Source organism: Colletotrichum graminicola (genome assembly GCF_000149035.1).
Source record: "Colletotrichum graminicola M1.001 genomic scaffold supercont1.4, whole genome shotgun sequence".
Taxonomy (NCBI): Eukaryota; Fungi; Ascomycota; class Sordariomycetes; order Glomerellales; family Glomerellaceae; genus Colletotrichum; species Colletotrichum graminicola.
In genome coordinates this window covers 660,549-674,982 of record NW_007361008.1, presented here as the reverse complement: position 1 = coordinate 674,982, position 14,434 = coordinate 660,549, and the positions used below count along the sequence as shown (strand labels likewise).

General features: G+C 53.5%; 5 protein-coding genes across 5 annotated transcripts; 2 read left to right on the top strand and 3 right to left on the bottom strand.

Annotated features, from left to right (window-relative positions):
- Positions 1-127: 127 nt before the first annotated feature.
- Positions 128-4,063, top strand: GLRG_01493 (carbamoyl-phosphate synthase; the record flags this gene model as incomplete). The annotated part of the gene is made up of 4 exons (XM_008092178.1): positions 128-467; positions 571-2,252; positions 2,461-3,834; positions 3,956-4,063. 4 exons carry the CDS (start codon positions 128-130, stop codon positions 4,061-4,063), a joined length of 3,504 nt encoding a protein of 1,167 aa, XP_008090369.1.
- A 543-nt stretch (positions 4,064-4,606) lies between these two features.
- GLRG_01492 (NPL4 family protein) lies at positions 4,607-6,704 on the bottom strand (the record flags this gene model as incomplete). Its single annotated transcript, XM_008092177.1, has 4 exons — positions 4,607-4,870; positions 4,920-6,396; positions 6,448-6,572; positions 6,621-6,704. The coding sequence occupies 4 exons, from the start codon at positions 6,702-6,704 to the stop codon at positions 4,607-4,609; spliced, it is 1,950 nt and encodes a 649-aa protein (XP_008090368.1).
- A 944-nt stretch (positions 6,705-7,648) lies between these two features.
- Positions 7,649-8,525, top strand: GLRG_01491 (preprotein translocase subunit Sec66; the record flags this gene model as incomplete). Its single annotated transcript, XM_008092176.1, has 3 exons — positions 7,649-7,754; positions 7,871-8,175; positions 8,241-8,525. The coding sequence occupies 3 exons, from the start codon at positions 7,649-7,651 to the stop codon at positions 8,523-8,525; spliced, it is 696 nt and encodes a 231-aa protein (XP_008090367.1).
- A 495-nt stretch (positions 8,526-9,020) lies between these two features.
- Positions 9,021-9,562, bottom strand: GLRG_01490 (uncharacterized protein; the record flags this gene model as incomplete). Its single annotated transcript, XM_008092175.1, has 2 exons — positions 9,021-9,144; positions 9,234-9,562. The coding sequence occupies 2 exons, from the start codon at positions 9,560-9,562 to the stop codon at positions 9,021-9,023; spliced, it is 453 nt and encodes a 150-aa protein (XP_008090366.1).
- A 1,749-nt stretch (positions 9,563-11,311) lies between these two features.
- Positions 11,312-13,756, bottom strand: GLRG_01489 (origin recognition complex subunit; the record flags this gene model as incomplete). Its single annotated transcript, XM_008092174.1, has 7 exons — positions 11,312-12,457; positions 12,506-12,779; positions 12,834-12,973; positions 13,025-13,253; positions 13,304-13,377; positions 13,438-13,653; positions 13,706-13,756. The coding sequence occupies 7 exons, from the start codon at positions 13,754-13,756 to the stop codon at positions 11,312-11,314; spliced, it is 2,130 nt and encodes a 709-aa protein (XP_008090365.1).
- Between the last annotated feature and the right edge of the window lie 678 nt (positions 13,757-14,434).

Here is a 14,434-nt window from a genome sequence, read left to right as displayed (position 1 = left end):
TTCAGACCCGGCGGCCATTATAACGCTCTTTTCTCCTGGTCCTGAAACCATTCAATTGGCTCTGACCTCGAGCATTCCCTCTCCCTCTCACAGGTTTTAGTTGAATTGGCACCTTGAGACCATCATAATGCCGTCGGCCATGTCAAGTTCTTTGGCAGGTCGAGCTCCGGCCGTCCTCCGACATGGTCGACGAGTCCCGACAGCTCTGACCGGCCGCAACTTCACCCTCGCTGCCTCCAACGGCCTGTCCAGGGCTCAACTTCAGAGCAACAGCGCAAAGCTGCTCCAGAAGCGCCTCTTTTCCGCGAGCGCGCTTCGTTCCAGCACCGTGCAATCTGCGCCGAACCCCAAGGCTTATCTTGAGAGCGGTGTGATCAAGTCTTCTGTCGGCGTCGACGTCAAGAAGGTGCTTGTCATTGGCAGTGGTGGTCTTGCCATTGGTCAGGCTGGAGAGTTCGACTATTCAGGTTTGTTCCACTCCTTAACTCCCTTCTCTCTGCGCATATGTGCGCAGAGAAGAGTGAGTCACAGACATCAAGCAGCCATTGGCTAACAAGATTCGCCATGAAGGATCGCAAGCTCTGAAGGCTCTGAAAGAGGAGGGCGTCAAGTCCGTCCTCATCAACCCGAACATTGCCACCATCCAGACCAACCACTCGCTCGCCGACGAGGTTTACTACCTGCCCGTCACCCCGGAATACGTGACTTACGTTATCGAGAAAGAGAAGCCCGATGGCATCTTCCTCTCGTTTGGTGGCCAGACCGCCCTGAATCTCGGTGTCCAGATGCAGCGCATGGGTCTGTTTGAGAAGTACGGCGTCAAGGTCCTTGGAACCAGTGTCAAGACCCTTGAGACGAGTGAGGACCGCGACCTTTTTGCTCGCGCCCTCGACGAGATCGACATCCCCATCGCCAAGTCGATCGCTGTTGGAACCGTCGAGGAGGCTCTAGACGCCGCCGAGAAGGTCGGATATCCCATCATCGTCCGTGCCGCCTACGCGCTCGGTGGTTTGGGATCCGGTTTCGCAAACAACCAGGAGGAGCTCCGCAACATGGCTGCCCGCTCCCTCACCCTGTCTCCCCAAATCTTGGTTGAGAAGTCGCTGAAGGGCTGGAAGGAGCTCGAGTATGAGGTCGTCCGTGACGCGAACAACAACTGTATTACTGTTTGCAACATGGAGAACTTCGACCCCTTGGGCATCCACACCGGAGACAGTATCGTCGTTGCTCCCAGTCAAACCCTTAGCGATGAGGAGTATCACATGCTGCGATCCGCCGCCATCAAGATCGTTCGCCATCTTGGTGTTGTGGGAGAGTGCAACGTTCAGTACGCGCTCCAGCCCGACGGCCTCGACTACCGTGTCATCGAGGTCAACGCTCGTCTTTCTCGTTCTTCCGCTTTGGCCTCCAAGGCCACCGGATACCCTCTTGCGTACACCGCCGCCAAGATCGGCCTTGGTTACAGCCTCCCCGAGCTCCCCAATGCCGTCACTAAGACCACGACCGCAAACTTTGAGCCTTCCCTCGACTACATCGTCACCAAGATTCCCCGCTGGGATCTTTCCAAGTTCCAGCATGTCAAGCGCGACATCGGCAGCGCCATGAAGTCTGTCGGTGAGGTTATGGCTATTGGACGTACCTTTGAAGAGTCCTTCCAGAAGGCTATTCGCCAGGTTGACCCCAAGTTCGTTGGCTTCCAGGGCGACAAGTTTGATGACCTTGACTTTGAGCTCCAGAACCCTACTGACCGCCGTTGGCTCGCTGTTGGTCAGGCTATGCTCCACGAGAACTACTCTGTGGACAAGGTTCACGAGCTGACCAAGATTGACAAGTGGTTCTTGTACAAGCTGCAGAACCTGGTCGACTGCACCCGCGAGCTGGAGCAGGCTGGTGGCCTCGAGGCTCTCAAGAAGGACCAAGTCCTTAAGGCTAAGAAGCTCGGTTTCTCTGACCGTCAGATCGCCAATGCAGTTGGCAGCACCGAAGACAAGGTCCGCGAAGTTCGCCTTGGCTTCGGAATTCGCCCTTGGGTTAAGAAGATCGATACTCTTGCGGCTGAGTTCCCCGCCGACACCAACTACCTGTACACCACTTACAACGCCTCGTCCCACGATGTCACGTTTGAGGATAAGGGAATCATCATTCTGGGCAGCGGCGTCTACCGCATTGGAAGCTCTGTGGAGTTCGATTGGTGCGCTACCGGTGCCACTCAGGCTCTCCGTAAGATGGGAAACAAGACTGTCGTCATCAACGTAAGTAATACGTTTTTTCCCCCTTCCCCTTCGACAGCCATCTGGCGCACTTTGAGATCCTGCTTCCAATATGGAGGCCGCGGAGGCACCTACGCCGTGAAAAAAAGCGATGCGCAATCAGCAGCTATGTCTTGCTGTCATGCTAACTCCCACCCTCACTTTCATCCCACCTTTCGAGATACTCCAGTTAACCAGGATAACATTCTAGACTAACCCTGAAACGATGTCGACCGACTACGATATGGCGGACAAGCTCTATTTTGATGAGTTGACTTATGAGCGTGTGATGGATATTTACGATCTTGAGTCCGCCTCCGGTGTGGTCGTCTCTGTTGGTGGTCAATTGCCCCAGAATATGGCCAGGAAGCTACAGGAGACAGGAGGCGCCAAGGTTCTTGGAACCGACCCTATTGATATCGACAAGGCCGAGGACAGGCAAAAGTTCTCCGAGATCCTCGACAGCATTGGCATTGATCAGCCCGCGTGGAAAGAGCTCACCTCCGTCCAGGAGGCCGAGGCCTTTGCTGACCAGGTCGGATACCCCGTTCTTGTCCGGCCCAGTTATGTCCTTTCCGGCGCTGCCATGACTGTCATTCGCGGCCGGGAGGACCTGAAGGAGAAGCTTGAGGCAGCCTCTAATGTGTCTCCCGACCACCCTGTCGTCATCAGCAAGTTCATTGAGGGTGCTCAAGAGATCGATGTCGACGCTGTGGCTTCTAAGGGCAACCTGATCCTTCACGCTGTCAGTGAGCACGTCGAGCAGGCTGGTGTTCACTCCGGCGATGCTACTCTCGTCCTGCCCCCCGTCAACCTTGACCAGACCACTCTAGACCGTTGCAAGGATATTGCTGAGAGGGTTGCCAAGGCCTGGAACATCACCGGTCCCTTCAACATGCAGATCATCAAGGCTGACAACCCTGAAGGCGGCGAGCCTGCGTTGAAGGTCATCGAGTGTAATCTGCGTGCCTCCCGTTCATTCCCCTTCGTCAGTAAGGTCCTTGGCACCAACTTCATTGACGTTGCCACAAAGGCGCTCGTCGGCCAGGATGTCCCCGAGCCTGTCGACCTGATGGCCGTCAAGCGTGACTACCTGGCCACCAAGGTTCCTCAGTTTTCCTGGACCCGTCTCGCCGGTGCCGACCCTTTCCTCGGCGTGGAAATGGCCTCTACCGGTGAGATTGCCTGCTTCGGCAAGGACCTCGTTGAGGCCTACTGGACCTCCCTGCAGTCGACCATGAACTTCCGTATGCCTGAGCCTGGCGAAGGCCTCCTCTTCGGTGGTCAGCTGAACAAGGAATGGCTCCCCACCGTTGTGAACTACCTCGCCCCTATGGGTTACAAGCTCTACGCTGCCGACCAGGAAGTCAAGGACTTCCTCGAGTCGAATGTCAAGGGCATCACTGTTGACGTGATCGAGTTCCCCAAGGAGGATAAGCGCGCTCTTCGCGAGGTCTTCCAAAAGTACGACATCCGCGGTGTCTTCAATCTGGCACAGGCCCGCGGCAAGACCGTGATGGACGTTGACTACGTCATGCGTCGCAACGCTGTCGATTTCGGCGTTCCTCTGTTCATGGAGCCCAAGGTGAGCTAATCATTGCCCTCAGCCTCTGTCCCTGTCGTCTTGTCTTCCTATGCCTGCTTGGGTACTCGAGGAGACAATGTTTCATCCAATCTCACACAAACAATCACTAACGATTCTGTAGACCGCCATGCTCTTTGCTCAGTGCATGAGCGAGAAGCTGCCCCGTAAGGAGGGCATTCCCTCTGAAGTTCGCCGCTGGTCTGACTTCCTCGGCGGCAAGCCTTTGTAAATACTACCTACACCACCTTTTTTCGGGTTTTCATGGAGTTTTGGGCTAGCCGGAAATCTTGTTGTAAGAAAAAAAAAGTCCTCAGAATTGGCGATAGGCGATGGTGTGACAGCGGGAAGGGGAAATAAAAAAAATCCAAGAGTTCTGTTCGAAAATCTCCTCGTTCTCCTGATAACGTCGGGCAAATCGACGACAGGAAAGCCGTAAACGCACAAGCAGGATACCGAACGAAACAACCAAGGTTATTGTAAAATTCGATTCCTCTCAGACACCTTTCGTGATGTGACTGCTTACTGCAGACGCCTTTGTACTACTACACCCGATGGGAAGACGATGTGTGCCTTCCATGCGAATATGCTCCCTAAACCACCCAACACCAAACCGGTAAAGCCTTTGACCGACCAACCGAGTAGACATTCCCAATCCTTTCCCGCCGACGAAACTCGCGAGAGTCTCGTGTGACGCACCATATCATCGCTCACGTATATCGTCTGCATACAGCCGCATGGAGTAACAGAGCAAATCTTACGATGACTGCTCTGCTTACCGAGGTGGGCGACGCTCGTTCAGCCTGAAGGCAGCAAATCGTTTAGCAAGTGGTTCCGTGGTGCCGGACTGGCGGCGAGAAGAATCATGCAATTCATTGGAAGCGGGATGGCCCTCGGACTGCCGTGGGCGCTTGGGGATTCGCTCACCGGTCGATTGCAGGATGGCCTGCAAAGTCTGCCAGCCTTCGGTAGATCGCAGCTGATAGGTATCAGCGAGGTCGTGCTGCGATGCAACACGGCACAACAGCGACTCCTCGTCCTACAGATGGTGTCAGCGAGAAATATCGGGAGCAGATTGAATTACACACCTTCGAAAGGATACCCATCTGGTGGATGAAACACAGCAGATGGAAGTTGGACGTTTCCAGACCGCCTTCCGCCGGCTTCTGGCCTCCGGAGAACTTGAGAAGCCTAGATGCAGCAGAGTGCTCCTGGCTTTCGCCCATATATTCGCGATTCTCGATGGGGAAACCTAGTTGTGTGAAGGTGGGCTTGGAATGGTCCGGGAAACCGTGTGTCAAAGTCACAAAAAGATACTCGACAGGAAACGTGGGCTTCGCGTTCTCTTGGACGTTAGCGCCGTACTCGTTGATCCTGCGGTAGAAAACCTCAGGGATGTATCTGGTTCGGCTGGTAGATCCGTCGTCCTCCTCTTCTTCCCGGACGAGCATGGCGTTGGGATCGGCCGAGGGCTCGACGATATCCGCACGTACCATCTCGACGGCATCATTAGATGCTTGGTATGCTGAGATTGATATCTCTCCCGACTCATTGCCTGAAATAATGCATGTGACGAAGTTGGAGCCAAATTTCCCAGTATCGCTCCACTTGGTAGGCTTCGGGTGCTGAGCTTGCAAGCGTGAGATGAAACAGATTTCTTGAGAGGACAAAAAGTACGAATCAGCGTGTCGCTTGCACACAACTGATCCGTCACCAGCCCCAGCGTCGAGAAGGTCAGTAAAGATGACGCCAACCTGCTGCAATCCGCACAACCGTGCAACTTCGTCGACATCATTCTGGTTCTCCCAGGCGTTCAGCGAGATGCCATCCACCTCGTCAACCTGAGGTGGCTCATAGATGGCTTCCACTACTGCTTTGATACCAAGAGGCACAACTTCGTATTCAGTGTACCGCCCGTACATGATACCCAGTCTTTGGCCGCCCGTCTTCCTCCATGCGTCAATGAAGGTGTCGATAATTACTGGTGACGAGAACTCTACGTGATCGACCATCCGGAATGACTGAGGCTGCAGCGTGATGGCGCTGGGCTGGCACTTGGTGCAAATACCTTCAGGCCACTGAGGGTGCCCGGAAGGGCAGTCTCGCTTGACTCTGAAGTATGGTTCGGCCAGGGGTGGAATGAAAGAGCTTCCGAGCTCGGGTTTGTTCGTGGCGGAATTGATTTTACGAAGATATGAGTGGAATGACAGATACTTGATCTTCTTTTCGTCGAGGTACTTGGCGTTGAAAGGGTCCAAAGGCATGCAGTAGTCGCACATGCCCTTCGGACCATGGCGGCACATCTTGTCGCGTCCTCTCGGGATCTTGCCATCCTTCTTATCTAGGCGATCGTCCAACGGGTGCTGCTTGACCACTTCCCAGGGATTCTTGATTTTCTCGGACGGCGATGTCACAGGCAAGGGATCGATTGGCAGGTCTTCAGTGGGGAGGATTGGCTTGCCGTTGAGGCGGTTCGACGATGCGAGGGGCGGCTGGGTGCCGTTGGTATCACCATTCGCCTGGCTGTCCTGGTGCCGATAGCTGATGAAAATGAGGTCGCCATGTCTGCGACTGTCAGCTTGCAAGTTGAGTCTAGGATTGCCGGCATAATCTTACTTCAGTCCAATTTGCCCGACCTTGAAAGATGCAATATCGGTCAGGTTCTTGGCATCGCCGCCTGTCGGGGCATTGGAAAGTGTGATGGTGTTCGGGTCAACGGTTTTTGGAAGGGTCGGAAGCAGCTAGAAAGAGTTAAAAGGGCGAGCGACAACTTGGTGGATATTCCTTACCAATCTACCAAGCTCGCCAAATGAGGCGTCCTTGTCGATGGTCAAACGGCTCATGCCGTCGGGCCCTCTCAGTCTAAGAAGCATGTTGGGCGGAGAAGACGAAGCTGTATGAGGGCAAACCCAGGTTGAAGAAATGGACGATGGGTATAGTAATTAAATAAGAAAACTCTATAAGGATGTTGTTAGCGGAATGAGCCCATGTCCTTTCCCCCCTGTCGTTTTGGGTTATGAGGCGCAAGAAGGACGCGTGGTGGAAGAAGGTGGTGGAAAGAAAGCTCGAGTTTGTAGTAGCTGTTGCTTTTGGTGTTGCTTAGTGGGATGGGTAGGAGCTCCAGGACTTGACACTGAGTGAATCGCCGCCGACAGCGTCATCAAAGGTGGTGCCTTGGTGTGGGGCCGGCAAAACAACGGAGGGGAGAGGGAGGGAAAAGTGCACGTTCCTTCAGCGACCCCTGGCATAGCTTATTCACCGCCCAGCAGGGGGGGGAGGGGGGGGGCCGGTAATGGCCTTGCTAAGGTGGCTTGAACGGGAAAGTGCAACAGAGCAGCCACAGTTGCCCTTGATGTGCTCTTGTATCATTGTACCCCTGTCAAGAAGATGCCGCTTTACTGGACGCTTTCATCAATTTGGAGGAACTGTGACAAGAAGACTCATGAAATCCCAAGAAAGCGCAATCGATTTGATGAATTTAAAATTAGCACAGATTCTATAACTATATAGAAAGAGAAGGAAGAGGAATAAAGAGATGAAATACCGACATAATCGAATAAAATCTAGTTGGTATTGTGAAGCATGGCAAGACCCAGAGGCAGAATCTGGTAAAGCAGCGGGCCCTCTTTAGGTGAACAGCAAAAAAGTGACCCATCCAATGCGACCAGCAAGCTGTTCTGTCATACTGGACACGCTTCATCAACACCACGGGCTGGACGTCTGCAACACCACAAATTTCCTTGTCCCTCGTTCATCTCCCCTCTTCCTTTTCTTCCTCCACCACGATCCTTACGAGGGTTCCAAAGCAACCACAGCCATGTTTAACGTTGACTGGATGAGCCTTGTGCTCCCATTCGCCTACCTGACTGTTCTCGGTGGCGTTTTCATGACCTTTTCCACCATCTACAGAAAGCGCAAAGCCAGTACGTTCTCTGCCCGCATCCTCCCTCCCAGCCAATTCCAAAGGCCGAGGCCCACGATGCGAGCCCTTCAGGGCGAGAAAACTACAGCGTTACTGATCGGTCTCCTTTTCTTTTAGCTCAAAGCGCCAATCTCGCCCCTTGGTTCGGTCCTCATCTCCAGCGCAACATCTACCTTTCCCTGCTGCACCTCGAATCCCCCGAAGAGGGCCAAGAGAAAGCCCCCAAGATCCCTTCCACTGTCATCAAGGCTGCTCTCCTCCGCCGCGCCGTCGAGGACATCCACCGCATCGTTCAGATCCGATCCGCCAAGCAGGCGTGCAGCACGTTACTGCAGCGGGGAAGCGTCGGCGATGACCTGTGGCAGCGCTTCCAGCGTGCCGAGAAGGAGATGGAGGACGAGCTGCGCGACGTCGTGATGGAGGTTCGTAAATCTCTCTTGCACTCGGGTGGACGTTTTAAACGATAGACATGCTTACTTTTGAACAGGCCAATGCCCTCGCGCCCAACTGGGGTCAGTCCATCTTCCAATCCGCCAACGAGATCGCCGCCAACACCATTGCGCGCAACCGCCTTGAAGAGGTTGCGAATACCGTCGAGCAGGAGAAGGCATGGTGGGAGAAGCGCAGGGCAACGATCCAGACCGAATTCATGAAGGAGCTCGACGATTCCGAGAAGAACTCGACCGCCCCGCCTAGTGTCGACGGCGACGCCGTTCTCGTCGATTCCAACACCACCAGCACGCCCTCCAAGAAGAAGAAGGGCAAGAAATAGATAAGAGACGTGCATTGCCCTTTCCCTCTCGTACAGCAAAAATCATATATCCCCCTGTCGTCACGCATTCATTCCCCCAAACCCCTCCAAATGTGGGCTCGGCGCTCCGCGTCATCCCTCAATCGTCTTCAGATACCTCATCCTCCCCGGTGTATGATGCGGCAAAGTGGCGAACAATCAAGAGCATTCGACGGCTGCCCGGTTGCTTTAGGCGTTTACGGTCATGGGCAGGGAACTTTTAGCATTATGAATGAATTGAGAATCTCTACATAAGTTGGAATTTCCCCCTTGCGCTCTCTCGCTCTGGAACCAAAAGGAAGTCAGTCTATCGCCGCCGAATGTCGTGAACCCCTTTCACCAACGCCTTTAATGTGCTGTGATATCAACGCAGTGCCATGCAAGAAATCAGGTGAGTCAAAAGAAAACAAAAGCAACTGCCATATGTGTGCATCCACCAAACAAGCCCCCCTAACCGGAGTTCTCGGGACTCAACGCTCATGAGTACCAGGGCATCTTCCCTCGCAGGGCCGCCTCGTCCTCCGCCAGTCTCGCCTGCCGCGCTTCCTCCATTATCTGCTCTTCGGTCTTGATGCGTATCCGGATAGGCGTATCGCAACCTCTGGAATTCAGTTAGTCGAGGGTTCTTGAAAGGGGATGAAGGGAGGGGTGGAACGGCTCTCTCGCCGTCCCCTCTCGTCCGCAACGTACCTGAGACCGATAAACTTTCCAATCTTCCTACGCTTCTCCTCAAGGCTGAGGCCGGACTGCCATGTGATGGGGCAGGGGTACTGCCCGGACCAGGGCGAGGGGCTGCGCTGGTGGTAGAAGCGGGCGAGGTCGTCGAGCTGGTCCTCGGTGAGGAGCCAGAAGTTGAGCAGCGTCGCGGGGAAGGCCGGGTGGATGGCGCCGGTCGACATCTGCACGAGCGGGGCGAGGCGCAGGCGCATCTGCCGTACCTTGTCCTGGAAAGCCGCGTTGCGGGCCGCCCGGCGGTTGCTGATACCGCCGTTAGTCGTGTGGTGATGTCTGGTTGCCATCTTCTCTCTTCTCTTTCGCCCTTGTCTGTTGTTGATGATTCCTTTCCGCTCTTGCCCTTCCCCGTCTTCTCGGTCTATTTCCTTTTGTAGATCTGGCACTCAGGAGAAACCCGGGTGCCCCAGGCAGTAATCGGTTCTCAATCAGATTTCAGGTGTGCCGTGTTGGGTGATAAATTACAAGGTTGTCAAGGCGCTCGGCAGGCAGGAGAATGAATAAGAGTCTTGGTTGGAAGTGGAAGTGATACAAGTGACGAATAAGGTATTCAACAGTAATGAGCTTATGAAGAGCGTGTAACCCCAAGATATGTAGAAAATGACGATCTCCGAGGGAACAGACTGGCGTCTCTCAGCTTTGATGTTGTTCTTTTTTTCCGCCCCTGGTCTTTGGTAGAAAAAATGATGCTTGGCCCTTTCACAGTAGGAAGTCTATGCCTGCACAGATCAACAGCGAATGGAATGTGTGCGAATAGATATCTATAGGTCTGAAGATAGGAAACGGGTGCCGAAGGTATGAAGTGTGAGAAGATATCGAGTACAATCCTCCCAAGAACACCAAGTGGAAAACTCGCATTCTTGTATGCAAAGTCACCGCAAAGGAAGGCAGATGGGTCCCGGCCACTAGCCGGCCGAAATCCTCATCCCACTTCCCCCTTGTCTTCCTTTGAAGGCCGGAACGGCAACACGACCAGAGACAACAACAAATAACCCCAAAGGGCAGTAGAGAAAAAAAAATTAAAATTACATGATGCTCCTAAAGGCGGGTCTAAAAACCGGTAGCAGAGAAAGAGTAAACCGTCAGGTCTAGGCTCTTGGCCTTCGCCTAAACAAACGAACCGAACAGCTGGGACCCGAGGAGAAGAGAGGGCTGCGGCAATGGGAGGGGACTAACACGTCAGATGAGACACAACCTCTTTGTCCGCTGGCGGCCAGAGTTTGCCATCCTGGGTAAGGTCTGCGAGGGCAACAAGCCTGCCCCCTTTCGCTAAACTGCCCCCTTTCCATGCAGTCGGTTCTGCTGGGAGCGCGGTGCACCCCCTTCTCCTATCATCTTCTTTATCTCCTCGACACGCCCAAAGAACATGAGACATGGCAGAAAGCGGGGAGGAAGGTCGAAGATAATGGTGGGCCGATATCCCGTTGCGTATGGATGTCTGCGAAAAAAGTCAGTTGGCCGGCCTAGAAACGTATCTCGCGCCGGCCGCAACGGGAAACTAGCTCCGCCCCGACTATGGAGGTTCCGAGACAATATCCGCCCCTCTCCACTATGCTCCTTCTCTCCCACCATGGCCGGCAACTCTCTGACCCGCGGTATCGGCAGCTCGCAGGGGGCGGAGTGAGGATTTGTAGACAAAGGCTGGGTACCCCGCTCCATGTCGGTCTGGACAACGAGACAAAGGAGATATGAAAACACAATGGCCTTGTTGAAGACGAAATCCGCTGTGAAGAATGTCGTTTTCGACATAAAGACGCCCGAGTCAGTGACACATTCCTCGAGAGAGACATCTGCATACTCCCCCACCGTACACAGACCCATCTCCTAGCACATCTCAATCGTAGAAAAGTCACAACATGCACTGATTCAAGAGCAGAATTCGCCTCCTTGTTCTTGACAAAAGGTTTTTTAAAAATTAGACCACAACTGTTGCTCCGTTCCATAACTCTTCCCTGGAATTACAGGATTGACGTGCGTTCTCACGCCATGGTCCCGTTTCGCAGCTGCAAGGCGTTGTCGTCGGCTCTTTCAGCTTCTCAAAGCCACTTGATCTTGGCAATGTGGTCCGTCTTCTTTCTGCTCGCCTTGACAAAGCCGAGAGCCTTTAGCTCGGCAAGTCCCCGATAGAAGAGGACCAGCACCGCCCGCTCATCAGCGTTCCCTTCGCTCTCTGCGTCGTCACCGCCGCCCACCATTGCGTAGAATGCAGACCACAGGTCCGCGACGTTGATGAGGTTGCCAGTCTCCAAATACAAATGATACAGCAGCGAAGTAACGGGCAATGTGGTCGAGATACCCTCTTCTGTGCTGCAGCACGCGCACGCGAGGTAGTCCTGCGGTCGCTTCAGGCTCCGCTCAAAGACATCCTGGGGACGGGGTACGAAAACGTCGCGGTAGGGTGTCTTGGAATCGTAGAGCCATGTCTCGTGCAGGAAAACACTTGCGGCCGGCTCGCAGCATATGACGTCTTGCAAAAGCTCCGCAACACGGTCCACGATCTCGGTAAAAGCTTTATCGTCTTCGGAAAGCGCAGCCGAATCATGGCTGAGTTGCACCTTTTGTGCAACAACAGTGGTACGGAGAATTCTGCTGTGGCCACTATACGCGCTCCTCAAGGTGGTGCCACCCTCTTGCGCCCTGCTTACTAACTCCTTTGAACTGTCGAGGAGGGTCTGTACAAGAGATGGCGTGTGTCCGGCCTCGGACTCCCATCCGGCGAGACATAAGTGGTCATCTCCACAAGTTATGGTCTCACGAATATGTTGGAGCATCGAGACAAACTCATCCGGTTGCATCCGCTTGATGCTTTCAACCATGTCCCAGTCGTCGGTCGCAAGGCTGATGCCCTTGGCTACCGCTTTCATGTATATCGAGGGAAAGTCTTCTTGGCTAACACCCGTTGCCTGGACAAGCTTAAGCGAGCGGAGGAGACGAGTGACCCATTCGCGTTTCTTCTCTGGAATATCAAAAATCTTTTCGCGTAATAGGCTGTCATCCTCCAACAAAGACCTTGCTAATCTCAAATCTTTGCCCTCAACGGCGCTTTCAACCTCGTGCCGAAACGAAGGGAGCGATCGGAGAGCCTCGAGGTGTTCGTTTTGCACAAGTTCGCTGTTCATCTCGTCGTCCTCCATCGAAAACAGGCTCAACGGGTTAGCATAAAAGTGGCACATATATGCATACTAAGACTGATCAACACAATTGCCCTTGAATACAGTGCTCATTCTCACCTTGATTGAAGCTACAAATGATTGGATGCTTGCAACCTGGTCCTGTTGTCGAACAACCAGGCTTTGCAACAAGGGCTGGCTGAGGGTGAGAGCGGCATCGGTTCCTGCAATAGCCGCCTTGAAAATTTGCTCCAAGATGACCCCGGTTTGCACAACGTCGAACTGAGCGCCGTAGAGATGCTGGCATGCAGATTTGAGTAGACGCGCTTGAAGTAGCTCTACTGACGTCGCAATGCCGAACAAGAGTGTAAACGGGATCTTGGGTCGCCAAGAACTAGGTGGCCAAGACGTCAACTCGGATTCGAGAACATGTGCGAAGCCAACTTACTCGAAGAGTGTAATCAAGTCAGACAGGAGGGCGCTATCGAATCCTTCGCTGTCTTGGAATGCGACGAAGATGTGATCGCACTGCTGTGCCTTTGAAAAGGCGTAAAGCCCTTCGAGGTCGTAGTTCAAATACCTTCGCCCCTGAAATCGGTAAGCTTTCATAAGGTCATTACTGACGGCAAATGAACGTACATCTTGACCGAGTGAGATCTCGACATCCTCGTCATCCAGAGAGCCCCGCGATGTGGCATCCTCAATAATCGTTTTGAGAGCAGCCTTTAGGTTGATGGCCTCGGACGACTTCAAGCGTACAAATTTGCTTCGCGTGTTTTCCTCAAGGGTTTCTGATAGCTGCTCAAACAGTAGATCCTGGGATGAAATATTGGGTCCAGTGATGATGAAGGCTGAGGAAATCTTGTTTCTGCGGCGGGTTGTCAGCCGTAGACTCTCTGAGAAATTGGATATACGCACTGCGGACAAGCTTGATCCCGGAAAAAGGCCGTGACCTGGTCCAGCGTAGCCGAGTTGGCATCGCGCAGGATTTTCTGTAACATCTTGCAGTCAGTTGTTGCCCCCAGAGATCCAGGGTGTGGGGATCTGCCGACCTGGATTTCAGATTCGAGACGGCCCCAACTGGTCCGAAACAGCTTCTCGCGCAACTTCACGCACTCAGCCAGCTCGCTCCCATTCAGCAACGGTGCAAAAGTCGATGCATCGGCGACATTGGCCTCTTCAGTGACCGCATTCTTGGATACACGCCGACGTTTGGTAGGTCGATCTGCTACAGCTTCCTCGCCCTTGGGTCGGAAGATGTAGGCTGCCTAGGGAGAAGAGTTAGCAACGGGGTCCTTTTCCGTCTTAATAATCGCTAACCTGGTGATCATCTTGTCTAAATTGAGACTCTTGGTTGTCTTCGCCGCTCATTTTGCGGGTTGTCACTTCGGTCCTGCTGTGATACTGAATGTCGTCGCAGTAGGAGTCGCGCTTTTGGGACTGGCACGCGTCGCTTGCACAGAAGGTATGGAGCACAGACACATACAGTGTCAAAATGAATATGAACTGTGTAGAGGGGCGGTGTATATCTTCTGTGCACAGTGTATGTTTCTGCACCTCAGAAACCTAGCTAGCTACTAGATCAGGCAGACAACATTCACCAAGTACATGCGTGACTGTCAAGGACTTGTTTCTTGCAAAATGATATTAGAACCAATTCTCCAAGGCCGTGTTAAACTAGTGACTACCAGTCTTGTCCGCTCCCGCCTTCGCAAAACAAAAACCTGAGGCGATCTCCATTCTACCTCCAAAACCTGAGGCCAATGACATCCTACCTCTGCTTCATCATAACCTGAAGAAGAGCCACACGTAGACATTGCAAGCATCTACAGATGCCTCGACTTTCCTCTCCTGACCTGGGTTCCTCTCCCTTGGGCCTTGGGGAAGCCTCCGCCCCTTTGTACACTGAACCCACTTCGCTGGACGAAGACGCATGTCGTCTGAAATGGGGGGTCGCCGCAACCGCCTGCCATCTCATGCTTCCCAGCTGCACTCCTTAAAAGACGGGGGCGAATAATTTTACACCAAAACCAAGTCGAGATCGCTTTT